The following is a 23775-nucleotide window of genomic DNA, read 5'->3' as shown; positions in this document are numbered from 1 at the left end:
TTGCCAACAAAGGTCCGTCTAGTCAGGGCTATGGTTTTTCCAGTTGTCATGTATGGATGTGAGAGTCAGACTATAAAGAAAGCTGAGCGCCGAAGAATTGATGCTTTTGAACTGTGGTGTTGGAGAAGACTCTTGGGAGTCCCTTGGACTGCAAGGAGATCCAACCAGTCCATCCTGAAGGAGATCAGTCCTGAATATTCATTGGAAGGACTGATGCTGAAGCTGAAACTCCAATACTCTGGCCACCTGATGCGAAGAAATGACTCACTGGAAGAGACTCTGATGTTGGGAAAGACTGAGGGCAGGAGAAGGGGACGACAGAGGATGAGATGGTTGGATGGCATCACCGACTCGATGGAGATGAGTTGAACAAACCCCAGGAGTTGGTGATGGACAGGGAGACCTGGTGTGCTGCAGTCCATGGGCTCACAAAGAGCTGGACATGACGGAACAAGTGAACTGAAGTGACTCCTTCAGGGCAGGGAGGTGGTCCGATTCTGAAGATGCCTTAGAGGTAAAAGGTCGACCTGACAGCATCTACTAAGGCTCGCCATGCAGCGAGATTTCTTTCTGGGCATTTACAGGCAGGGCACAGTGAGGCCAGGCTGGCTCCGTGCACTTGAACCAGGGGCCAGAATTCCCTCCCACCTCAGTGGCACTAAGGCCCAGATCCCTGTGCCGCATGAGGCCAACAAGGCTGCTTGTGCTTTATCTTCCCACGAACTCAAAAAAGACGGCAGGAAGCCAGCAGGGCTCGCCTCTGAGTTAGGGCTGCAGCTGATCTGTCTCTTCTCCTTCATGCCCATATGTAACAGCACACGCTGCCCAGTAACAGAAAGGTCCAGAAACTGAAGACAGAAAAATAAAGGGAACGGGCCCTGCTCTGGGGAGGCGTGGCTGGATCAGGCCCGCAGGTCCCTGCGGAGGCGAGGCGGGCACCAGAGCGACAGCCGGCCTTCAGCCCTGAACCGGCAGCAAGGGCCAGAGGACAGGAACCAGCCTGGGGCCAGTGGGCTGTCGAGGGCGGTGGGCAGAGCGCGCTAGGAGCCGCTCCACAGATGGTGTTTCCCTGGCAAGCCCGAGGCCAGCATGAGGTGTGGCACAAGTGGCGGATCATCCTGCCAAGGCCAAGACCTCAAGCCAGCCTAGCGACTGGTGATGGCAGGAGGCAGGCTGGAGTCTCAGAGACCCCGTATGAAAAGCAAAGTTCCTGGCCGAGAAACCCTTCCTTAAGCCCTCTCCTAATTTTGGAGAAAAATAAGAGAATGAGTGCGAGTGTAAACCGGGAGAGCCCACCCTCCTCTGCCGAGCCTCCACCCTCGGGGTGTGGCCTTCGCTTCGGCCACTGGACACAAGACGGATCCCCAGCCCGGCCCTGTGGCCCCCACTGCTCTCCCACAAACAGCGCCAGGCCGAGAGTCGCAAACTGTAACACAGACGACCCTGACGCTAGAACTGACCGAGCACGCAAGAACTGTCAAGTAATCATTACAAACATGTTCAAAGACGCACAGGAAAAGATAGAAGAGGTAAACAGAGATTTGTCAGCAAAGAAAAACAAAGCATAAAAAAGAATAGGAACCCTAGGTCTGAGAATTATAATATCTGAAATAAAACTTAACACTAAAAATGGTTTAACGACAGAATGCGTAAGGCAGGAGAACGTCCGGGGAAACTGGATGGAGCCCAGCTGAAGCAGGCCAGAATGTGAGAGAGTACGGTGGCCCATGAGAGTGCCGAGGTCCGTGGGCACGGCCACCGTCTGAGGCCTGAAGCGAGCACCCCCAGAGCCCGAGTGAGGAGTCGGGCAAAACGGGGTAAAAAATATACTGCATGAAACAGCAGCCTGAAATTTTCCCAGTGTGATTAAAAGTCTGAAATCTCTAAATTTAGTAAGTTCAAGAAGTCCCAGCATAAAATACACAGGCCATCACACCCAGGCACATAAGACTCAAGTTATTAAAAAATCTAAGCTCCTAAACAACAGAGCTGTCAACTCAGGACCGCAGACCCGGGAAAACCTGCCACCACGTGGGATGAGGGTGCATGTTCCGCCGCCCGCAGCTCAGGAAGTACGGGAAAAGACTGCGGACCTGGGCGCACAGAAGCGTGTGAGGAGCGGATGCGGTCTGGGCAGACCCGTCGGCTTAGGAAAAGGGCTGACAACACACAGCACGGTTACAAGGCGTGTGTCCCGCACAGCAGGGGCACAGATGGAGACAAGTCACGCGCCACCCCCGGCGGCAGGGGATGCAGCCGTGACCGCAGAGCCCCCTCCCCACAGGGACAAGAGCCGCGTGAGACGGACAGGCGGGCACGGGGCGCAAGGCCATGCCGTCACCCTGGGCACGCAGTCAGAACCTGCCGCGGGCCCTGAGACGGCACAGCCAGCAGGCCAGAGAGAGCCCAGCCCCGGCCGACCTCCCTCCTGGGGTCAGGGCCAGTGACCCCTCATCTCAGCCAGGACCGTGCCCCTGACCGGGAACACCCCAGCTGCATCCTTGGAAGTTATCCAGCTAACTCCCTCAGGAGCAAGGAAAACAGAACCTCCTTGCGACCACGCATCTCAGCTTAATAAACGCAGGAATTACTAGGCACACCCCGTGTTACCATGGAGACTAACGGGAATCTTGGAAACACAAATCTGTTTTCAGATGTTATGTGACCCTCCTCTCCTTGGGCCCCTCCAGCAGGAAGTGCAGAAACACAGACACAGGGGGCTGCCCTCCTGGGCAGCTGAGACCTGGCTGCTGTGGGTAAACACAGCGCCCTCGTGCTCAGACAGCCAAGAGTCCGCCTGCAGTGTGGGAGGCCCGGGTTAGGTCCCTGGGTCGGAAAGAACCCTGGAGAAGGAACTGGCACCCCACTCCAGTACTCTTCCTGGGGAGTCCCATGGGTCGCAGAGTCAGACACGACTCAGTTCAGTTCAGTTGCTCAGTCGTGTCCGATTCTTTGCGGCCCCATGAATCACAGCACGCCAGGGCTCCCTGTCCATCACCAACTCGCGGAGTTTACTCAAACTCAAGTCCATCGAGTTGGTGATGCCATCCAGCCATCTCATTCTCTGTCGTCCCCGTCTCCTCCTGCCCTCAATCTTTCCCAGCCTCAGGGTCTTTTCCAATGAGTCAACTCCTCGAATGAGGTGGCCAAAGTATTGGAGTTTCAGCTTCAGCATCAGTCCTTCCAATGAACACCCAGGACTGATCTCCTTTAGGATGGACTGGTTGGAAAAAAAAAAAAAGGATGGACTGGTTGGATCTCCTTGCAGTCCAAGGGACTTTCAAGAGTCTTCTCCAACACCACAGTTCAAAAGCAGCAATTCTTCTGCGCTCAGTTTTCTTTATAGTCCAACTCTCACATCCATACATGACCACTGGAAAAACCATAGCCTTGACTAGACGGACCTTTGTTGGCAAAGTAATGTCTCTGCTTTTTAATATGCTATCTAGGTCGGTTATAACTTTCTTTCTAAGGAGTAAGTGTCTTTTAAGTTCATGGCTGCAGTCACCATCTGCAGTGATTTTGGAGCCCCCCAAAATAGTCTTGACACTGTTTCCCCATCTATTTCCCATGATGTAATGGGACCAGATGCCATGATCTTAGTTTTCTGAATGTTGAGCTTTAAGCCAACTTTTTCACTCTCCTCTTTCACTTTCATCAAGAGGTTTTTTAGTTCCTCTTCACTTTCTGCCATAAAGGTGGTGTCATCTGCATATCTGAGGTTAGTGATATTTCTCCTGGCAATCTTGATTCCAGCTTGTGCTTCTTCCAGCCCAGCATTTCTCATGATGTACTCTGCACATAAGTTAAATAAGCAGGGTGACAATATACAGCCTTGATGTACTCCTTTCCCGATTTGGATCCAGTCTGTTGTTCCATGTCCCATTCTAACCTTTGCTTCCTGACCTGCATACAGGTTTCTCAAGAGGCAGGTCAGGTGATCTGGTATTCCCATTTCTTTCAGAATTTCCCACAGTTTATTGTGATCCACACAGTCAAAGGCTTTGGCATAGTCAATGAAGCAGAAATAGATGTTTTTCTGGAACTCTCTTGCTTTTTCGATGACCCAGCGGATGTTGGCAATTTGATCTCTGGTTCCTCCGCCTTTTCCAAAACCAGCTTGAACATCTGGAAGTTCACGGTTCACGTATTGCTGAAGCCTGGCTTGGAGAGTTTTGAGTATTACTTTACTAGCATGTGAGTGCAATTGTGTGGTAGTTTGAGCATTCTTTGGCTTCCCCCTTCTTTGGGATTGGAATGAAAACTGACCTTTTCCAGTCCTGTGGCCACTGCTGAGTTTTCCAAATTTGCTGGCATATTGAGTGCAGCACTTTCACAGCATCATCTTTCAGGATTTGAAATAGCTCAACTGGAATTCCATCACCTCCACTAGCTTTGTCCGTAGTGATGCTTTCCAAGGCCCACTTGACTTCACATTCCAGGCAGGATGTCTGGCTCTAGCTGAGTGATCACACCATTGTGATTACCTGGATCGTGAAGATCTTTTTTGTACAGTTCTTCTGTGTATTCTTGCCACCTCTTCTTAATATCTTCTGCTTCTGTTAGGTCTATACCATTTCTGTCCTTTATTGTGCCTGTCTTTGTATGAAACGTTCCCTTGGTATCTCTAATTTTCTTGAAGGTATCTCTAGTCTTTCCCATTCTGTTGTTTTCCTCTATTTCTTTGCATTGATCGCTGAGGAAGGCTTTCTTATCTCTCCTTGCTATTCTTTAGAACTCTGCATTCAAATGGAATATCTTTCCTTTTCTCCTTTGCTTTTCGCTTCTCTTTTTTTCACAGCTATTTGTAAGGTCTCCTTGGACAACCATTTTGCTTTTTTGCATTTCTTTTCCATGGGAAGGGTCTTGATCCCTGCCTCCTGTACAATGTCACGAACCTCTGTCCATAGTTCATCAGGCTCTCTACCAGATCTAGTCCCTTAAATCTATTTCTCACTTCCACTGTATATTCATAAGGGATTTGATTTAGGTCATACCTGAATGGTCTAGTGGTCTTCCCTACTTTCCTCAATTTAAGTCTGAATTTGGCAATAAGGAATTCATGATCTGAGCCACAGTCAGCTCCCGGTCTTGTTTTTGCTGACTGTATAGAGCTTCTCCATCTTTGGTTGCAAAGAATGGAATCAATCTGATTTCGGTGTTGACCATCTGGTGATGTCCGTGTGTAGAGTCTTCTCTTGTGTTGTTGGAAGACAGTGTTTGCTATGACCAGTGCGTTCTCTTGGCAAAACTCTATTAGCCTTTGCCCTGCTTCATTCTGTACTCCAAGGCCAAATGTGCCTGTTACTCCAGGTGTTTCCTGACTTCCTACTTTTCCATTCCAGTCCCCTATAATGAAAAGGACATCTTTTTTGGTGTTAGTTCTAGAAGGTCTTGTAGGTCTTCATAGAACCGTTCAACTTCAGCTTCTTCAGCGTTACAGGTTGGGGCATAGACTTGGATTATCATGATATTGAATGGCTTGTCTTGGAAACGAACAGAGATCATTCTGTCGTTTTTGAGACTGCATCCAGGTACTGCATTTCGAACTCTATTGTTGACCATGATGGCTACTCCCTTTCTTCTAAGGGGTTCCTGCCCACAGTAGAAGGCATAAGGGTCATCTGAGTTACATTCACCCGTTCCAGTCCATCTTAGTTCGCTGGTTCCTAGAATGTCAACATTCACTCTTGCCACCTCCTGCTGGACCACTTCCAATTTGCCTTGATTCATGGACCTAACGTTCCAGGTTGGTATGCGATATTGCTCTTTACAGCATTGGACCTTGCTTCCATCACCAGTCCCATCCACAACTGGGTGTTGTTTTTGCTTTGGCTCCATCCCTTCATTCTTTCTGGAGTTCTTTCTCCACTGAGCTCCAGTAGCATACTGGGCACCTTCCGACCTGGGGAGTTCATCGTTCAGTGTCCTATCATTTTGCCTTTTCATACTGTTCATGGGGTTCTCGAGGCAAGAGGACTGAAGTGGTTTGCCATTCCCTTCTCCAGTGGACCCCATTCTGCCAGACCCGGCTGTCCTGGGTGGCCCCACGCGGCATGGCTTGGCTTCACTGGGTCAGACAGGCTGTGGTCCTGGGATCAGACTGGCTAGTTTTCTGCGATTGTGGTTTCAGTGTGTCTGCTGTCTGACGCCCTCTCACAACACCTGCCATTTCACCTTGGACGTGGGGCATCTCTTCACAGCTGCTCCAGCAACGTGCAGCTGCTGCCCCTTACCTTGGACGTGAGGAGATACCCCTCGTTGGGCACAGACTGGGGGATGCAGAGCAGCCACCAGTGGAGCAAGGGCGCCCCCTGCCGCGCACTGGGGGAACGACAGCGTCAGGCCCAAGTCCCCTCTAACCCGGAGACGGTCCTGGGGGCGGGCTTTCACATCACCGTCTTGCTGATGTGTGAGGCCCCGGGGGTACAGGTGGCCTGCCTGGGGTCTCCATGCTCCACAGCCAGGGGGCCAAGGCTGGTTCTCCAACCCTCGGGCTCTATGGCCAGCGTCTTACCGGCACCTCCACCCCGTTCTTGCCGGCCAGCAGCCACTCCCAGCAGGCCAGGGCGGTCTCCATGCCGTGCTCGTTGAACATCTGCAGGGGGCCCCAGCACAGGTGGTGGAGGAGCTGCGGGTCACAGTCTGCAACCAGGGGGAAGACGTTCAGAGGCCCCAGTGGGCGGGCCCGCGACCCCCACCCCCGCGCACGGCATGGCCGCAGCCCCTGGGCCGGTACCTCTGCTGCTGATGAGCATGGCGGTCAGCTTGAACATGGCCTGCGTGTACTGCTGAGCATCTCCAGCGCCCAGCGCGGCCCTCAGTTCCTGGACCATCATCTTGTTCAGGTCCGACGTGTGGCCTGTGGCGTCTGAGAACCGGATCATCCCGTACACCTGTGGGCGGAGGAGGCGCACGTGGCCCAGCTGCCCCGCCCACGGCCCCTGCCAGCGCCGAGTGCCGGGCTGTCCCCGCAGCCCACCCCCTGCCCCCAGAGCTCCTGCAGAAGCTGCTGCTTCTGCTCTCCAGATTCTGGACGGACCCCCAGGGCAGGGGGCTTCTTGAGTTGGGCATATTTTTCTTTCTCAAGACTTGAGAGGAACTCCCACCCCTTCCGAAGACTGGACCTTCCCCAGAGACAGACCTCCCGCCACCCCTGGGGGCGGGGGGAGGAGGCGGGCAGGCAGGTGGGGGAGGTACCTCGCCTGCATAGCGGTTGCGCAGGTTCAGTGAAGCCATGAAGTTGGAGTAGTCCTTCTTGACGCAGGCCGGCCGCTCCGTGAGCTGCGTCGCCTGCAAACACACCACAGTGGCCGCGCTGTCAAGCACCACCCTGTCTACTGCGGGGATCTGATCCCGCAGAGGACCGGCACGCACGCTTGTCAGAAGGAGTCCGCCGTGCACGTACCCCGAGGCTCGTGTTCTGCCTGTTGTAGCCGGCGTAGTGCAGGACGCTCTCGGTGGCCATGGCCAGCCCCGTGTGCTGCGACAGCCCCGACAGCCAGTTCTGGTGCTTGTTCAGGTACTCCTGCCACGGGACCCGCGTTACCGCGGAGGGGAAGCCACGCCTCTGCACAGCGGGCGGGCGGCCGGCCAAGCTGCAAGCTGGTGCCGCCCTGCCGCGCCCCCACACGCCCCGGGCAGCTGCCCTCAGCCCTGGACGGGCACACCCGCCCCTGCTGCCCCCGGCCCATCACACCAGTGCCGTGTGCGGGTTGAACACGCCCTGTGGGTAAAGCTCCCACAGCTGGAAGGACGTCACCAAGGGAGCGTCCCGCTGGCCCCAAGGAAGTACCTGCAGATGGGACTTGGTAGCCGTGGGCGCCCACTTCATGGCCTCCTGCAGGATCATCCCGCAGCGCGCGGCGAAGTCCTTGACGATGCTCTGGCAGGGGGGCGAGGGCGGCAGCAGTCAGTGCCCAGGGCCGCGCCGAGCCCCCCGGGCCGCGCCCCGCCACCTACCTCTCGGGCCTCGTAGGTGTCCGGGACGGTGACGCGGTAGGGCGCGTCGGGAATCTCATAGTGCGGCTGGTCCTTGTGGATGTCCTAGAAGCACAGGGCCCGCCTCGCACCACAGCCCCACGGCGCGTCCCTCCCGGCCTCTGCCCATCTGTGACGGGCACCCCGCCCGCCACTTGGGGCGTGAGGCAGGCTCGGCGGGGTGGGGGGGCACTCACAGCGCTCAGCGACAGAGACAGGGTCTGCAGGATGTCCAGCATGGTCTTCAGCACCGTCCCGCTCCAGAGCAAGTGGGGGAACCTGCACCAGAGCCCTCTGCTCAGGGCCCAGAGCCCCCACCCGGAGCTGTGCTCCCGAGGCCGCCCGACCCCACTGTCCTGGCCAGCGGCCAGGCGTCCCCTGCTCTCACACTGAAAATGGCAGGACGGGACCCTTGAACAACAGGGGCCGAGGGTAAGTGACAGCTGTCTGCATGGGGCACCTTGGGGGACACAGGAGGAGCTGCCGGGAGCCAGCGCCCACGGAGCAGGCTGCAGGCGCGGAGGCTGGCTCAGACACGCCCTCCGGCCCTGCCAGGACAGCATCTGCTGCGGGGAGCACGCAAGCCCGCTCGCTGTCTGAGCCCGTCACGGGGCTGTGGGGCAGGCTCGGGTCGCCCTTAGCGCCCTCCCCCGGCGGCCATTCCACGAGGCTCTCGGAACGGCGTAGGGTGCAGGGCACTCAGGGCGGGCCCAGTCCTCCTGGGCCAGGGGACACCCGGGACCTCCGGGGGAACGTGGACTGGGGGACGTCGCGAGGCCCAGAAGGGAGCGGAGCTCACTTGTCCACCAGCCCAGACAGGTACTTGTCGGCCACCCTGCGGATGCGCTTGTGGACGTGGTTGAAATTGACCAGCAAGAACTGCGCGTGGCGCTCCAGCTCCTCCTCGTTCTCCTTGGTCTTGGCCTGGGTTCAGAGGACAGGCTGCAGGCCCCGCACGCATGTTGGCGAGCACGCGGGCACCCCCCCAAGGCTTACTTTCTCTGCCATCATGTTCAGGAAGGCGTCGAACACCTTGTCTGCGACGGCGATCACACACTGCATCATCCCTGTGACACAGGGCCGTCAGTGGGGGGGCTGCCCACCGCCTCTGACCCCGCCCAGGCTTGTCCCGCTCCCCAAGGGAGTGCCGCCCATCTGTGGCCAACACAGCACTGCCCTCGAGCCCCTGGCTCCTCTTGGGTGCCCCCACCAGCCCCTCACAGGCGCCTCACAAGTCAGCACATGAGCGACAGCAACGCGAGTCTGTCTGTTCTCTTACTAAAGCTGGCAAACGCCGCCTAGACCGAACATTGCTTCTCTCTGCTGCCTCAACTTTAACATCTGCACATGGTTCTGTCCCTTTTCTTACGTCACGTTCGCGTCACTAGAGTGTCGGGGACAGGCACGCTTTGAGGGAACAGAGGCTCGAGTGTGGTCCTGTCGGGACGGTGAGCCTCGGGTCTGTGCATGGCATCCTGGGACCTGCGAGTCCTCGCGTCCCAGAGACTCGTGTCCCGAAAGCTTCCCAGGAAAGAAGGACATGGCCTTAAACCAGGTAAGGACGCAGGTCCTGCTGCGGCACGCAGGGTGCCCCGGGGAGGGGCAGGTGCTCCACAGCGAGCTGTCTGCTCTTGGCTAACGAGCCTCTCTAACCGCTGCTCGTGGGAGGTCTCTGTCCATCAGCTGCGGAGCACCCTTCCTACCTGGTCAGTGAGACCAGGGGTGGCCCTACACAGGTGCCCGGCCTCTCCCTGGACCCCGTGGCTCTCTCCTGGTCTCCCTCTTTCCTGATCGCATGAAAGGAACAACCACAGTCGTAATTCACAAACACCTGGTGGAAGAAATGGGCTTCCCTGGTGGCTCAGTTGGTTAAGAATCTGCCTGCAGTGCAGGAGACCCAGGTTTGATCCCTGGGTCGAGAAGATCCTTCCTAGAGAAGGAAATGGCAACCCACTCCAGTACTCTTGCCTGGAAAATCCCCATGGACAGAGGACCCTGGCGGGCTACAGTCTCCATGGGGTCGAAACTTAGTGACTTGTGACTAAACCATAACAACTTAGTGACTAAACCACCACCAGTGGAACAAATAAAATTAGACACTGCATACATACATACAAGCATAGAGGGACACGAGCACGTCACCTCCTAAGCTTTTTCGAGACATACGTCCTAATGTATTTTCCCTTCTTTTACACAAAACAACAGAAACGTATCCACATTTGGGTTCTGCACCCTGGCCTTGGTCCTCTCAGCAGCAGTGTCGAGAAGCAGGACCGCTTCTTGGCCATGAGCTGCCCAGGCCCATCCCCGAACCCAGGGGCCTGGGCTGCTCTGGCAGAGGATGGCTGGGCCCCGAGCCCCGGGGCTGCAGTGCATCTGCGGGGACGTTCCTGGCCCAGCCCCCGGCGCACATGCAGAGTCAGGACACGGTCTTTGGGGCCGTGTGCTTATACTCGTGTTTCCGAGGCAGCATGCAGCGGCGGTGTGGAGCTGCCTCCTCCATGCACACAGGGAGCACGCTCCGTTCACACCACTAAACCCCAACGCACCTCAGAGACCTGTGGCGCCACTTACCAGACTTGTCTTTCTGGATAGCTTTGTCCTCAAAGTAGCAGAACATCACCTGGAAGCGGTCGGGGTCAGTGGAGCGCAGGACCCTGCGGGACGGCTGGGATAAGTGCACAGCTTGGGTCTAGCAGCGGCAGCGCCGCTGGGACGGGTGAGGCCGTGAGCACGGCTGCCCCCCCGGGGCGAGGGCCACGGGCACAGGGCTGGCAGCCACTCCGGTGACAGTTCAGCGGCCTGGCCCCAGGTAGGGGTGGCCGCAGCGCCGGATCCCAGGGGCACCTGGGGCTCAGGAAGGACGCGCACATGGAGAGCAGGAGCCTGGGCTGGCGTTTCTAAAGACACTGACCAGGAGGCGCAGCAGGGCCCTGAGCCTGTAGGCGCCCGCAGGGCTCACGGGCGAGGGGGCAGCTGGCGTACCTCATGTACTCCAGCCGGTAGACGGACAGCAGGTAGGTGGACATGGCGAAGTCCAGCTTGCCGATGAGGGCGGACACCTCAGGGGCTGGGTCCAGAAGGTTGACGATGGTGCTACGCAGCTCGCTCAGCTCGGCCTGCGGGCGGTGGGCTGCGTGGGCACAGGCGGCCCCACCCCCGAAACTGGCCCTGTGGCCACGCGCCTGCACGGACCCGCAAGACCACCCTCTCATCCCTGGGGGCTTCCCAAAGCCCGCCCGGAGCACTGTGCTCGGCAGGGAGGCATCCTTACGGGTGTGACCGTGTCGTTCTTCATGGCCGAGTTGTACTGGAGGACGGACCGCAGGGGCTCTTTGCTGGGGAAGGTCAGCAGCGGGGACTTGGTGGCGATCTCACAGACCCCCTCGTACCACTCCTCTGGCCAGAGTCCTGTGAGACGAGGAGGGCTGAGGCGCCACCTGGCCCAGGAGGCGCCCCGCCGGGGCCCAGGCTGACAGCGGCTCGAGCCACGGGCCCCTTGCCTGAGCCACCATCCCAGGGTGGGGACAGAAACAAGTCTGCTTCCTAAGTGGGACAGGGTCCCCGAAGGTACGCGGTGTTCCCAGAAGCCTACAGCACGGCCCACTGTGGGGGCGGCAGCCCCACTGGCCGTCCTGCGTGGGGGCACACACCCCATCAGGACCCTGGGCCTCACTCTGCGCTGTGCCCCGGGGGGCCCCTACCTGAGCCCTCCACGGCGAACCCCATCAGCACCGAGTACAGCCAGAAGTCCCGGAAGAGCTTCTGCAGCCGCGGTTTCGGCTCCTTGATGGGCGGCAGCCGCCGGGTGAGCTGGTGGAGCAGAGGCAGAGAAGGGGGCTGTCTGCGCACGGAGCTGAGACCTACAGACGCAAGCCCGTGACCCGCCCTCCCGGTCTCCTCTCAGAGGAGCGGTCTCTTGGCCGGACCAGCGGCCCCGGCAAGCTCCCTGGAAACCCTCCTGTGCCCTGGGGTGCAGGCGAGTTTTGCGCCAGGAGGGACCAGCCCCACCTCACCACCAGGAAGCAGGCGGCGGCAGCTCCAGGACCTCGGCCAGGTGTTTACAGGTGGGCAGCCACGGGGCTGCAGGAGCACCAGGCCCGAGGCGGGGTGCGGTGGGGTGGGGAGCAGGGGGGCGCGGGGACTGTGGGCAGAGCCCAGCGTGTGAAGCAGGTAATAGGTGAGTCTCTTGAGACTGGAGTCCCTGCACTCCCAACCTGACAGTGTCCTGCCATGTGTGTGTGTGCACGCCCGTGTGCGCGGGGCTTGGGTACGGAAAATGGTTACAAATGTGCGTGCACCTGGCGGACGCGTAGACCCTCGATAGCCTCTGGTAGAGGTCAAGCCCCCACAAGGCGACAACTAACCCACGGCAAGCGGGGCTCCTCGGTCTGAGCATGTACTACGATCTATAAGCACCAAGTATGCGCCGAAAAATTGATGCTTTTGAACTGTGGTGTTGGAGAAAACTCTTGAGAGTCCCTTGGACTGCAACGAGATCCACCCAGTCCATGCTAAAGGAGATCAGTCCTGGGTGTTCACTGGAAGGACTGATGCTGAAGCTGAAACTCCAATACTTTGGCCACATCATGCAAAGAATTGACTCACTGGCAAAGACCCTGAGGCTGGGAGGGATTGGGGGCAGGAGGAGAAGGGGATGAGAGAGAATGAGATGGCTGGATGGCATCACCAACTCGATGGGCATGAGTTTGAGTAACTCCGGGAGTTGGTGATGGACAGGGAGGCCTGGCGTGCTGTGATTCATGGGGTCGCAGAGTCGGACACGACTGAGCTACTGAACTGAACTGAATGTGCCAGGTGGTGGCCAGGGGCAGGGAAGGGGTGATGCCCACTGCTGTGGGGGGTGGCAAGATGGGCCCCTTCATCCACCGCGGGTAGGATGATAATACACTTCCTGGAAAGTGAGTTCACAACATGCATCATAAACAAGATACCCCCAGGGATTCCTGGCGGTCCACAGTTACAACCGAACTCGCACTGCCGAGGGGCCCGAGCTCAACCCCTGGTCGCGGACGGAGATCCTGCAAGCTGTGCAGCACGACCCAGACAAACGGAACCCCACGAACTGGACACTGAGATGACCAGGGCCCCCCAGAACCTCGGTGTGGCCCTGTCTCCCACGACACAGGGGAGCAGGGCTGGGTGTCCTGCAGGGACCAGAGACAGCACGCAGGCCTGGGCCAGGGTCTCTTCGGGGCCAACCCCCCCCCGGCCAAGGACCGAGTTCACGATGCACAGTGGTGGGGGGGGCCCACATCCAAGGGGGTGTCTGAGCCACCCTGTAACACAGCCCAGCCCCGGCCGCAGTGTCCTGGCGGCTCATCAAATGCAGCCGGTTGGGCCTCCAAAAGCGGACTCACAGCTGCTGGGCGGTGACCGGGCGCACAGCGAGGCTTTGTGCTGACGAGGCTGGGGGGCGGTGTTCCATCTGCAACCTGTGTACTTTGGCAGACCACGACTGCAGCCCAGCGCCAAAGGTCACAGGGAAGCGCGCGGCCAACCTTGGCCGATTCCGCCCCTGCAGAGCCACTTCCCACCAGCGGCACGGAGGTGAGTAGGTCTCCAACCCTTCTGCTGGGTGAGAGGTGGGTGACGGGCTTGTTTCTCTGTCCAGCGAAACCTTCCAACACTCCCTACTGCTCTTTTCAGAAGGGGAAGGTCTTCTGTCTGTTTTGCCTGACCATGAGGAGGGTCTGCGCGAGCTTAAGGACCTGAACTGGGAACGGGGCTGGGGGTGGGCATCCTGGTTCTGGGGTGTTGCAACTGGTTCAGAAAAATGTGTCTGTGTGTGTCACATGTGTGCATACACACGTGCAGACAGACCTGGTGAGCCTGGGAACACGGGCCTGGGGGTGGTGAGCCTGCGGACACGGCGCTGCTGAGCTGGGGACATAGGCCTGGGGGTGGCGGGCCTGGGGACATGGGCCTGGGGGTGGCGGGCCTGGGGCTGGTGAGCCTGCGGACACGGGCCTGGGGGTGTTCTCTGTGCCGAGTCTGAAGTCCCGTCCACTTTAAGAGCGTCCTCAGCTCCGTCAGCCCCGCTCCTCCTGGGCCAGGGGACAGCAGCCACGAGGGAGAAGGACCACAAAGTCCAGGCCCTGCTCCGTGTAACCAGCATGAGGTGGTGCCACAGAAAATGCCCAGAAAAGCAAACTTTTGCATGATTTTCCTTTAGAAAGCACTGCTTTTCTTCAAATATAGTACCCTGGATTTAAACACAACCGAGCAATAATACTGAAGCATCTTAATTCCTGCGATGCTGAATGGCAAGACAACAAGCAGATGTACCTTCCAGATGCCGAGCTTTTATCCACAGAAAGTGAGGTCTCAGAAGGTACGCCCTGATCCCTCCGACGAGGGCGTAATGGAAGTGACAGGCCCGTCAGTGTGGAACACACAGCAGGGCACGAGACGCTCCCACACGGGTGTCTTCACCTCTGCCTCCCTGTCCGGTCAACTTCCTCCCCCTGAACCCCTGATTACTCAAGCTGGGGCTGTTTAAGCTTTTTTCCTAACTTGAGAGGAACACTTTCAGGTGCAGCCAGGAGACCTTCGGCAAACAGCTTCCCTTCTCTCCCCTCACTTTTTAAGTGTCCTGCCATCAGCACCCACGTCCAGTTCTACCCAGGCCCCTGGCCTGATCCCGCCAGCGCCGCACACCTCAGGCCTGTGTCATCGGCACGTGTGGGGCGGCCCCCGCGACAGGCTGGGGGGAGCGGCCGGGCGGGAAGACGACAGCGGGGTCAGAGTCGGGAGCCACGTGCCTGTCCCTCTCCAAGCCGCGGTGCTCCGGGCATGCAGCCGACTGCTCTCATGGGGCTGAGGCCCGAGCCCTGGACACCATGAGGGGGCGCCACGACCCGGGTCCCATCAAGCCCCTGGCCCCGCGCAAGCGGACCAGCACGCTGACACCCAGCGCGGAGCTCCAGGCCTGGCCACGCGCACAGGCAGAGACTGGGGTGGGACTCGCTGAGCTCCAGGGGGCATCGTGCACTGAGCCCGTCCTCAGGCCCAACCAGCCCAGCTCCACCTCACGGGAGTCCGCGGCGCTCTCCCGGTCTGGGGGGAGACAGAGGTCCTGGTCCCGAGGCCCAGCAGCAGATGGCCACACACACGCACACCGAACAAGACGCGCCGCCCCCCCCAGAGGACGGAAGGGATGCTGGGTGCTGTCCGACGGAACAGCAGGGCACACGCTGTCCCTGTCCTGGGACCCGGGCACGTCGACGGCCATGCCCTCCAGGGAGGCAGTGCCCGGCCAGGAAGACAGGCATGCCAGGGGAGGGGCGGCAGGCCGACGGCCCCCCGGGGCACCCCACTCACGTGGAGGGAGCCCCTCAGGCCTCCGGCAGGCGCTCTCTAACAGCACCCACCACACTCTAACCCAGAGCACCTTAGTGGAGACCGGGCCCTCCCAGGGCAGTGGGCAGCGACTGGCAGATGTGAGAACGCGCACACCTCACCACCGGGGCTGCAAGCAGCCCGGGCGACCCTGTACTGCAGACATGTCCCAGATCACGCAGTTAGACCCCCATGGACTCCCAGCACAGGAGGCGGCCCCCCAGCCCCCTGCCAGCAACATCCTCACGAGCCCTCCTCACTGCACGGGGGCCCCCGGCTGACTGGGGGACACTGTGGTGCCTCCAGAGCCCTGGGTGTTGCTTGGAAAACTGACCCAAAATTCAGTACACGAATGAAAAGGAAACCCCCTGGGTCCCCAGGCCCCACGGTTTTGCCCCCCTTTCCACCACAGGTTCTGAGCGGCGCCCATGGGTCCCCCAGGCAGGCTCATGAGGCCCCACAGAATGTCAGGCGTGTCTGTCTTAACCAGATCCTAAAGTGTCTGGGGATGGGCGCCCGGGGCCCCGCTGGTGTGTGGGGGGGGTCCCGGGCGTCCTCACACGTCTGCTCTCCCCCAGCTCCAGCTCCTCCGAGATGTGGTGCCCACTGCGCCTGCTCCTGCTGGCCCTCCTCCTGGCATCTGCGTGCGGGACCCTCAGCCCACGGGGGCGGCGTGATGACGGCGGGGGCAAGTTTGAGTCCGCGGAGCCCCGCTGGGGGCGGCTGAAGAGTGGCAACGCGAGCAGGCCCCTGCCACCCGCCGCCTTCCACGAGGAGAACACCGTCACCAACGAGTGGATCGCGGACGGGGAGGAAGAGGAGGACTACCTGGACCTGGACAGGATCCTCGGGGAGGACGACGACTACAGCGACATCGTGGACGCGGCACCCCCCACACGCCCCGGGGCGGGCACCAGCAGCGTGCTCCCGCTCTTCCCTGGCAAGAGCCGCGTGCAGCGGCTTAACCTCCTCAATGCGCAGTTCGCCTTCGACCTGTACCGGGCGCTGGCGGCGCAGGCCGGCGCGGCCGACAACGTCTTCCTGGCGCCTGTGGGCGTGTCCGCGGCCATGGCCATGCTCTGCCTGGGCCTTGCGGGCGACACGCACCGGCAGGTGCACACGGCCCTGCGCTTCGCCGAGTTCGTCAACGCCAGCGCCACCTACGAGTTGGGCACCGTCCACAACCTGTTCCGGAAGCTGACCCACCGCCTCTTCCGCAGGGACTTCGGGTACACACTGCGCTCCGTCAGCAGCCTCTATGTGCAGAAGCAGCTCCCGGTCCTGGACGACTTCAAGGCCAAGGTCCGGGAGTACTACTTTGCCGAGGTCCGGGCGGCCGACTTCTCCGACCCGGCCTTTCTCGCCCACACGAACCAGCACGTGGCGCGGGTCACCAAGGGCCTCATACGAGATGCGCTGCAGGACGTGGACCCCGCAACCCAGATGCTGCTCCTCAACTGCCTCTACTTCAAAGGTAGGAGGCGGCACGGCCCCCCGGGCGGACGCGCAGGCGGGCAGCAGGTAGGAGACGGTGAGGGCGGCAAGCAGTGGGTAGGAGAGCAGCAGGCAGCGGGTAGGAGACGGCGCGCCCCGGGCCGATGCGCGGGTGGCGGGCAGCGGGTAGGAGACGGCGCGCCCCCGGGGTGGACGCGCGGACAGGGCGGCAGGGCCCGCAGCCTCCGCCTCCACGCCCCCCCCGCCCCGCAGAGCCAGGCTCAGGGTGGCTTGCGGGGCCAGGGAGGGTCCCAGGGAGGAAGCCCGTGCTGTAGGCCTCACTGCGGCCCTAAGGGGCCGCTGCTGTCAGCGTCTCCATCTCACGGACACAGAACTGCAATGCTGTCCTGAGGGTTGCTCAGCGCCCCCTCCAGCCTGTGTTAGACCTGAGTTAGCGCCTTTCTCCGCATCAGGCCCACCTGGACCTCAGTTCACTTATTCTCTTTCGGGACGGACCAAAGGCTGGAGATAGGCTGCGCTTGAGACACTCACGTTCACACCCCACTCCTCCCCGGACAGCCGGGGCAGGGAAATCAAGCCTGTATCTAGAGCTACTGCTCTGGGCCAACGGCGAGGCACCCCCAAGCCCCACACACGTGCACACAGGCCCCTAGGGCCCCAGAGATAGGGCCGTGCAGGTCTGTAAAGCCCAGGCCCTGCTCACAATGCCCGGTGGACACCCCAGCCAGGAGACCTCAGCGCCCTCCACCGCCAGGGAGCTGGCAGGCAGGCAGGAGCAGCAGGGTCGCGGTGCGGCCGCGTGCGCACCTGCGCCCAGGGTGCCCTCTGCCACAAGCACCAGCGGGCGCGGGCCAGGTCCGCCTCTGAGCAGTGCTTCTCAAGTGTGGTCCCCACACCAGCAGCATCAGTACCGCCCGGGTCCGGCCCAAACCAGACATGCGGGTCAGACCGTGGGTGGGCCTCCCAGCCTGTCTGAGCGACCCCATGACCCTGCTCCGCTGACCTCACAGGGTCCTGGGTGAACAAGTTTCCGGTGGAAATGACACATAACCACAACTTCCGGCTGAACGAGCGGGAGGTGGTCAAGGTCCCCATGATGCAGACCAAGGGCGCCTTCCTGGCGGCCAGCGACCAGGAGCTGGACTGCGCCGTGCTGCGGCTGGAGTACGTGGGGGGCATCAGCATGCTGGTGGTGGTCCCACACAAGCTGTCCGGCATGAAGGTCCTGGAGAGCCAGCTGACGCCCCAGGTGGTGGAGCGGTGGCAGAGGAGTATGACAAACAGGTGCCTCGGGGGCTGGGGGGCCGGGCCGCGGTTGCTTCAGGGGAAGGGGTACTGTCCCCCAGGCCGCTGTGAATTCAGCCCAGAGCTCCTGCGCGGCCAGAGCGCACGGGTGAGAAATGACGCGGCTCTGCCGCACACCTGCCCCAACCCCGCAGCCGCGTGCTGCGGGCCTGGGACGAAGACAATCCCCAGCATGAGCCGAGAGGCCCCAGGGCCTCCAAGCCGCCCCTGGGTCGTCCGCCGCGCAGTTAGTTTCGGGTCCCTGGCAGGACACACTCCGTGGCTGGTCAGGGCGGGAGGGACGCACCCGTCACCTCCCCGTCTCCCTGGGCCCGTGTGAAGACGTCAACCTGGTCTGGGGCTCCCTGCAGAACCAGCGCACACGGACAGGACTGGAACCAGAACCAGGGAGGCAGGCCTGCCCAGGAGCCAGGCCGCGTCACGCCTCCACGTGTCTCTTAGGGAACGTCCCTAATGGGCCTCCTTTCTGACCTGACTGCCCACCACCTCTGCCCGGAGCTGGAGGCGGGGCCGGATCACCCTGCTGTCTCCACTCAGTCCATCTGGCACCGACCGCCAGTCAGCATCCCCCCAATCCCTCAAACCCTCTGTGGGCCCCACCCACACGATGCAGGCCGGCCGCCTGGCCCGCACACGGCCCCGCTCCCCCGCCAGCCAGAGGAGCCTGTCGCTGCCTGCAGCAGGCCCCGGGTCTTGTCCCCCCTCCTCCGGGATGGCCCAGCAGTGGACACGGTCTTGTCCCTCGGACGCTAACAAGCAGCTACGTGCTGTGGCCTCGCACGCGGGGTGCTGGCGCCGCGAGGGCTGCGTGCACCAGGTCGCGCGCGTGCCCTGGAGCACGGAGGGCAGCAGGCCGGGTGGTAAGGCTGGTGCTGTCCCTCTGGCGTGCCTAGCTGCACCTCACCCCTTACACCATGAAGTGACAGGCGCCCGGGGACACACGGCGTCAGGCGCCTCTGAGCCCTGAGCGCTCTGCTGACAGGACAGGGACCCACAGGGCCGAGGACCCCAGCGCGTGGCAGCAAGCGCTTCTGAGCAGCAGGGTTACAGGGGCGGCCTCTCCATCCTCCGCGGGCAGGGCCCCACATGCCGCCCGCGGGCCACGGGCTGGCGTGCTAACGACGTCTCGGGGAACAGGGCTCCCCTGAGAGGCCGTGGGTGGAAAAGCGCTCTCTTCCCGGCCAGGACGCGGGAGGTGCTCCTGCCCAAGTTCAAGCTGGAGAAGGACTACAGCCTGGTGCAGGCCCTGCGCGCCCTGGGGGTCACAGCACTCTTCGACAAGAACAGCAACACCACGGGGATCACGGACCAGAGGATCGTCATCGACCTGGTAAGGCCCACCCTCGCCTGTCCTGTCTGGGCCGGGCCCCCGGAGCGCCCCCCCTGCCTGCTCACCCAGCTCCCGGGGGAGCCCCAGGTGGCTGCAGTGCACACCGCCAAGGTGACACTGTCCACCCCTCACGCAGCACGGCCCCGGCTTAGCTGAGGGGGGCCCCGAGGCCCGAGAGCTGTTGTAACCCGCTGGGCCCGGGCCTCCCCCGTCACCCCGCCCCCTCCTGGGAGGACACCGCTGCCCCCTGACAGCGCCCCTTGTGCCCGACGCAGTTCAAGCACCGAGGCACCATCACGGTGAACGAGGAGGGCACGCAGGCCGCGGCCGTGACCGCCGTGGGGTTCATGCCGCTGTCCACCCAGGTCCGCTTCAGCGTCGACCGGCCTTTCCTGTTTCTTGTCTATGAGCACCGCACCAGCTGCCTGCTCTTCCTGGGCCGGGTCGCCAACCCCACCAGGTCTTAGTGGCGAGGCCTGGACGTCTCGAGTGCTTTGGGGCATCACGATTCCATTTCCCTTGTGACAACCACGAGGTGCTGGCGCTGGGGCCCCGTGGCCTGGCCCCCGTTCTGGGAGACCCAGGCGAGGTGGCGACGCTCGCACTGTCCGGCCTGCAGGGCGGCTGGCGCTGAAGGGCCCTGGCGCAGACACGTGGCCCCTCACAGCTCACCCCCGGGCCCAGCAGCACCGTGGTCGCCCAAAGCTGCCCCCATCGCAGAGCACGAGCGGCCCCCAAGATGCTGACCGCCAGCCCCGCCGTGGGCAAGGCCCAGCCCGCTGACGGGGGCACGGCCTCTCAGGGGGCAGCGGGGCCCGCAGTCACGCTGCCCACCCAGGGGTTAATAAAGCTGCCACTTCTACAGGGCGTACTCTTCTTTTATGAGCACAAACAACTAAGAGAAGCCGGTCTACACCACCTGGCACCCCAGAGTGCTGGGGGCTGGCAGTGCTCTGAGGGCCCCGCACTGACCCAGCGCAGGGCATGCCCTTGGCTCAGACACCGCAGAGCAGCTGGGACCGGGGGCGCGAGGACGCGGGCCCTGAGATCCACTCCAGCCTCCAGCACTCTGAGGCGACCTCCGGGCCTCAGGCTTCCCGTCTGTGAAATGGGGGTGACACAGTCCCACCTCACAGGGCTGCTGTGAGGATGAAGTACATCACTGCCTGAAGGGGTTCACGTCAGTCCTGGGGTAACCACCCAGCCTGGGGATCCTAACGAGGGCCTCGCTGGGCCCCTCCCACACCTCAGCCCAAGGTGAAGTACAGATACCTGTGGACGGACACTACTCCCACGAGAACGGGCACAGCTTTCAAAGGGGCCCATGAGCTGAGATGTTAGTCCACAAACCTCATATGACGACACCGAGACAACAAGTAACCTGCCCAAGGCCCCGCAGCTGCAAGAGGCTGGCGGCCGGGCAGCCTGCATGGACATTTTCCGCAGCCTGTCACGCGGCTGCGGCTCCAGCTGCAGATTCCAGCTGGGGAACCTGGCACATTCTGAGGCGCGTTCACAGAGTCGCAGGACCCAGCCTATGACCCTCAGGCAGGAAGGAGCCTCGCAGAGGACAGGGGACCCAGCACCCCAACCCCGGGCCCCAAGATCACCTAGGAGGGAGCAGCTGCCTCAGGGCGGGAACCCCCGCCTCCTGCCCAGACCCACTGGCTCGTCTCCTCAACTGAGTAATTCAGGATAGTATGCCACTGAAAGACCCAAAGCCGGAAAAAATGTGAAACGTTAGAGAAGACAAACATCGAAGGACGTCAGTGTCTCCCTGCACATCTGGGTTGACCTTGGAGCAGAGGCCGGACCATGGTCCCCAGGATCCATGTTAAGCAACAGAACCAATATTTGTCCCCCAGCCCCCAGCATGATCATTAACTTGTTGACTCCACAGTGTGTACACGTGCACGTGAAGGTCACGGCAGCAGAGCAGATGGTTTCAGCTGAGCGGGCACTGGCCTGTCACTGCTAAAAGTCTGCCCACCCTGACCCCAGGCCCCGCAGGCGGTCATCCTGCTTTTCCGAGAAGCTCTGCTGGCAGAGTGAGCAGGCGGGGGCTGGGACACCCACTAGGACTCCACATGCAGGGCCAGGACCCCCGCCCCGGCGACCCTAAAACCTGGAGGCTGAGTCACAGCCGTGCGTGTGTGCTCAGTCACTTCAGTCCCGTCCAACTCTCTGCGACCCCGTGGACTGGAGCCCGCCAGGCTCCTCTGTCCATGGGATTCTCCAGGCAAGAAGACCAGAATGGCTTGCCACGCCCTCCTCCAGGGGATCTTCCCAACCCAGGGATCGAACCTGGGCCAGAGGTAGCACGCTCCCTCAACACAGCCCGTGACGTCTCACTGTCACAGCTGACAACTACATATACACCAGGTGGCTGTGGGCTCCCGTCCGCCTCAGCCAGCAAACACTGCAGCCCCAGCGGCCCCCACGCTCAAAGGGCGAACGCCCCCAGAGCAGGGCCCGAGACTCCTTTCCCAAGACATGGATGGGCTCTCCACCCCTATCTGGCCTCCACACCCCTGGGTTGCCCTGCAGCCGGGGGTCAACCACTCCAGAGCCCCAGCTGTGAGGACATGCGAACATGCTCCAAATTCGAGTGACGAGGGAGCAGGAGGTGGAAGCAGGGGCTCCAACCCGGGGCTCATTGAGTAGAGCTCGGGACCACCCGCGTAAATAGAGCCAGATGTGGGCCCAGCTGAGGACGGGTGGCGGGAACGCTGGCCGGGAACTGCATGCCGTAAGGGCCACTTGGGAAGAAGTGGGGCAGCCCAAGACAGGGCAAGACCCGGGCCCTCGGCACCGCAGCACGCGGCAGAGACAGGCTCGCGCTCCCAGGCAGGGCTCCGCGGGCTGCACCCCAGGCCCAGGAACCCCAAGGGCCCAGGCCCACCACAGACAGGAGCAGGCGGGCGGGGCGGGTGGAGGCAGCACAGGCCCAGCTGCCGCAGGAGCACCAGGGCGGGCAGGACACAGGGAGAGCGGGTCAGAACCCCATACATGGGGACAAGCCGTTGGTCCGGTCAGCTGGTCAGGGGGCACGGAGAAAGCAAGCCAGGCTGCGTGGCCACGGTGGGCATGCGCTGTGGGCAGCACCTGCGGGAGCGCCGCGGCCACGTCAGAGACATGGATGGGCAGGTACTCACCACGGCGATCACGGGAATGAGCACGCCCAGGTTCCCCGCGCTGCTGGAGGCCTGGGGGGACAGAGGCGGGTCACTGACCAGCACCACTTCTTTCATTAAACAGAAAGATAGAAAAACTCCAAACAAAAAAAAAAGAAAAGAAAAGAAAAACCCCAAACAGCACCACGAAAAATGAAACTCCTTCCTCTAAACAAAACAGTGAAAGACACGTACAGAGAGACAGGTATAGATACTTAACCTTACAGTCAAAAAAGGAACACGGCCAACGTCACTCAGGGGACGGGACATGTGAACCGCGGCACCTCCGCACAGACACCTCGCACCGTTACAGACGTGACGCCTGAAAAGCACCTGGTCCCCCTGGAAGGTGCCCACCCCCCAGAGGCCTCGTGGCCACCTGACACCCGCTTTGTTCCCACCACCCCTCCGTCCCACTCAGCCTGGAGGGTGCCCCCCGAGCAGCCCCCGGAAGGAGCCAGCCCCTTCTCCCAACGGGGTCTGGCGCGGTGCCCACCTTGAGGGCGGGCCCCTTCTCGCTGGCCCGCTCACTAGCCCGCTTGCCCTCCAGCCCCAGCTGCACGAACAGCTCCAGCAGGTTCATGAGCAGCTCGTCCACCAGATGCTCGTCCTGGATGTTGGCCGCGATGTTGGCCAGGGCATTGATCACTGCCAGCGAGCAGTGCCTGCGTGAGCGAAGGGACAGACGGACAGCAGCAGGAGGCGGTGAGCGGACGCAGCCAGGCCAGCCCAGGGTCCAGGGGCCGGGCTCCCGTGAAGGCAGCAGTGAGCCCACGGACAAACAGCCCCAGAGCCGAGGGCTGTCGTGGGGATACACGCGGCGCCACGCGCACACACACGGCTGCTGAGTGAGCTGAGATCATGCCACCCAGCCGCCCGCTCCCGGGGGCAGGAGGGGTGAGGAGGACCTCCGCCCTGCCCTCCGCCCTGCCTGGGCCTGGCCAAGCCAAATGAGGTCCATCAAACACAGGAGGAGCATCTGTCCTCAGGCATCGCACACCCAAGGCTGCGGTGCCCAGGCTCAGGACCCCTCCGAGGATGGCACGGGAGCCCTCGCCGGTGTGCCGCCCTGACCACAGAGAGGTGCGAGAGCTGCCTGACGCGCAGGCTCGGGCTGGGCAGACTGCGGGGCCGCTGCCCAACGGGCAGGCTGACAATGGGCAGGCCAGG

General features: G+C 61.4%; 2 protein-coding genes across 4 annotated transcripts in view; one reads left to right on the top strand and one right to left on the bottom strand.

Moving 5' to 3' along the window:
* Positions 1–23775, bottom strand: part of PI4KA (phosphatidylinositol 4-kinase alpha) — a 61479-nt gene that overhangs the window by 12578 nt on the left and 25126 nt on the right. For both annotated transcript variants that reach the window (XM_065904408.1, XM_065904409.1), the window contains exons 18-32: positions 23102–23270; positions 22588–22638; positions 11685–11793; positions 11255–11391; positions 10966–11099; positions 10555–10637; positions 8977–9047; positions 8780–8904; positions 8178–8259; positions 7963–8046; positions 7796–7885; positions 7409–7528; positions 7201–7293; positions 6740–6896; positions 6518–6645 (exon numbers count right to left, since the gene is read on the bottom strand). In XM_065904408.1, the coding sequence (XP_065760480.1) occupies positions 6518–6645; positions 6740–6896; positions 7201–7293; positions 7409–7528; positions 7796–7885; positions 7963–8046; positions 8178–8259; positions 8780–8904; positions 8977–9047; positions 10555–10637; positions 10966–11099; positions 11255–11391; positions 11685–11793; positions 22588–22638; positions 23102–23270 (1633 nt within the window). The remainder of the gene's footprint in view (positions 1–6517; positions 6646–6739; positions 6897–7200; positions 7294–7408; positions 7529–7795; positions 7886–7962; positions 8047–8177; positions 8260–8779; positions 8905–8976; positions 9048–10554; positions 10638–10965; positions 11100–11254; positions 11392–11684; positions 11794–22587; positions 22639–23101; positions 23271–23775) is intronic.
* Positions 13446–20293, top strand: SERPIND1 (serpin family D member 1). 2 transcript variants are annotated; one of them, XM_065904256.1, is made up of 5 exons: positions 13446–13551; positions 15921–16816; positions 17808–18081; positions 19288–19432; positions 19708–20293. In XM_065904256.1, exons 2-5 carry the CDS (start codon positions 15937–15939, stop codon positions 19897–19899), a joined length of 1491 nt encoding a protein of 496 aa, XP_065760328.1. In that variant the 5' UTR covers positions 13446–13551; positions 15921–15936; the 3' UTR covers positions 19900–20293. The 2 variants fall into 2 exon arrangements, with proteins under 2 accessions (XP_065760328.1, XP_065760329.1); XM_065904257.1 differs by lacking the exon at positions 13446–13551 and adding an exon at positions 14192–14335.

The sequence above is a fragment of the Muntiacus reevesi genome, chromosome 13 (genome assembly GCF_963930625.1).
Source record: "Muntiacus reevesi chromosome 13, mMunRee1.1, whole genome shotgun sequence".
In the NCBI taxonomy this organism is placed as follows: Eukaryota; Metazoa; Chordata; class Mammalia; order Artiodactyla; family Cervidae; genus Muntiacus; species Muntiacus reevesi.
The sequence above is the reverse complement of the archived record's forward strand: the minus strand, read 5'-3'. Positions and strand labels throughout refer to the sequence as shown.

Excerpts from the sequence above, each read along its gene's own strand:
- SERPIND1 (XM_065904256.1), top strand. The coding sequence starts at position 15,937 with ATGTGGTGCCCACTGCGCCTGCTCCTGCTGGCCCTCCTCCTGGCATCT. Across the intron at positions 16,817-17,807 it reads CAACTGCCTCTACTTCAAAG|GGTCCTGGGTGAACAAGTTT; the intron begins GTAGGAGGCGGC and ends CTGACCTCACAG. Across the intron at positions 19,433-19,707 it reads AGAGGATCGTCATCGACCTG|TTCAAGCACCGAGGCACCAT; the intron begins GTAAGGCCCACC and ends TGCCCGACGCAG.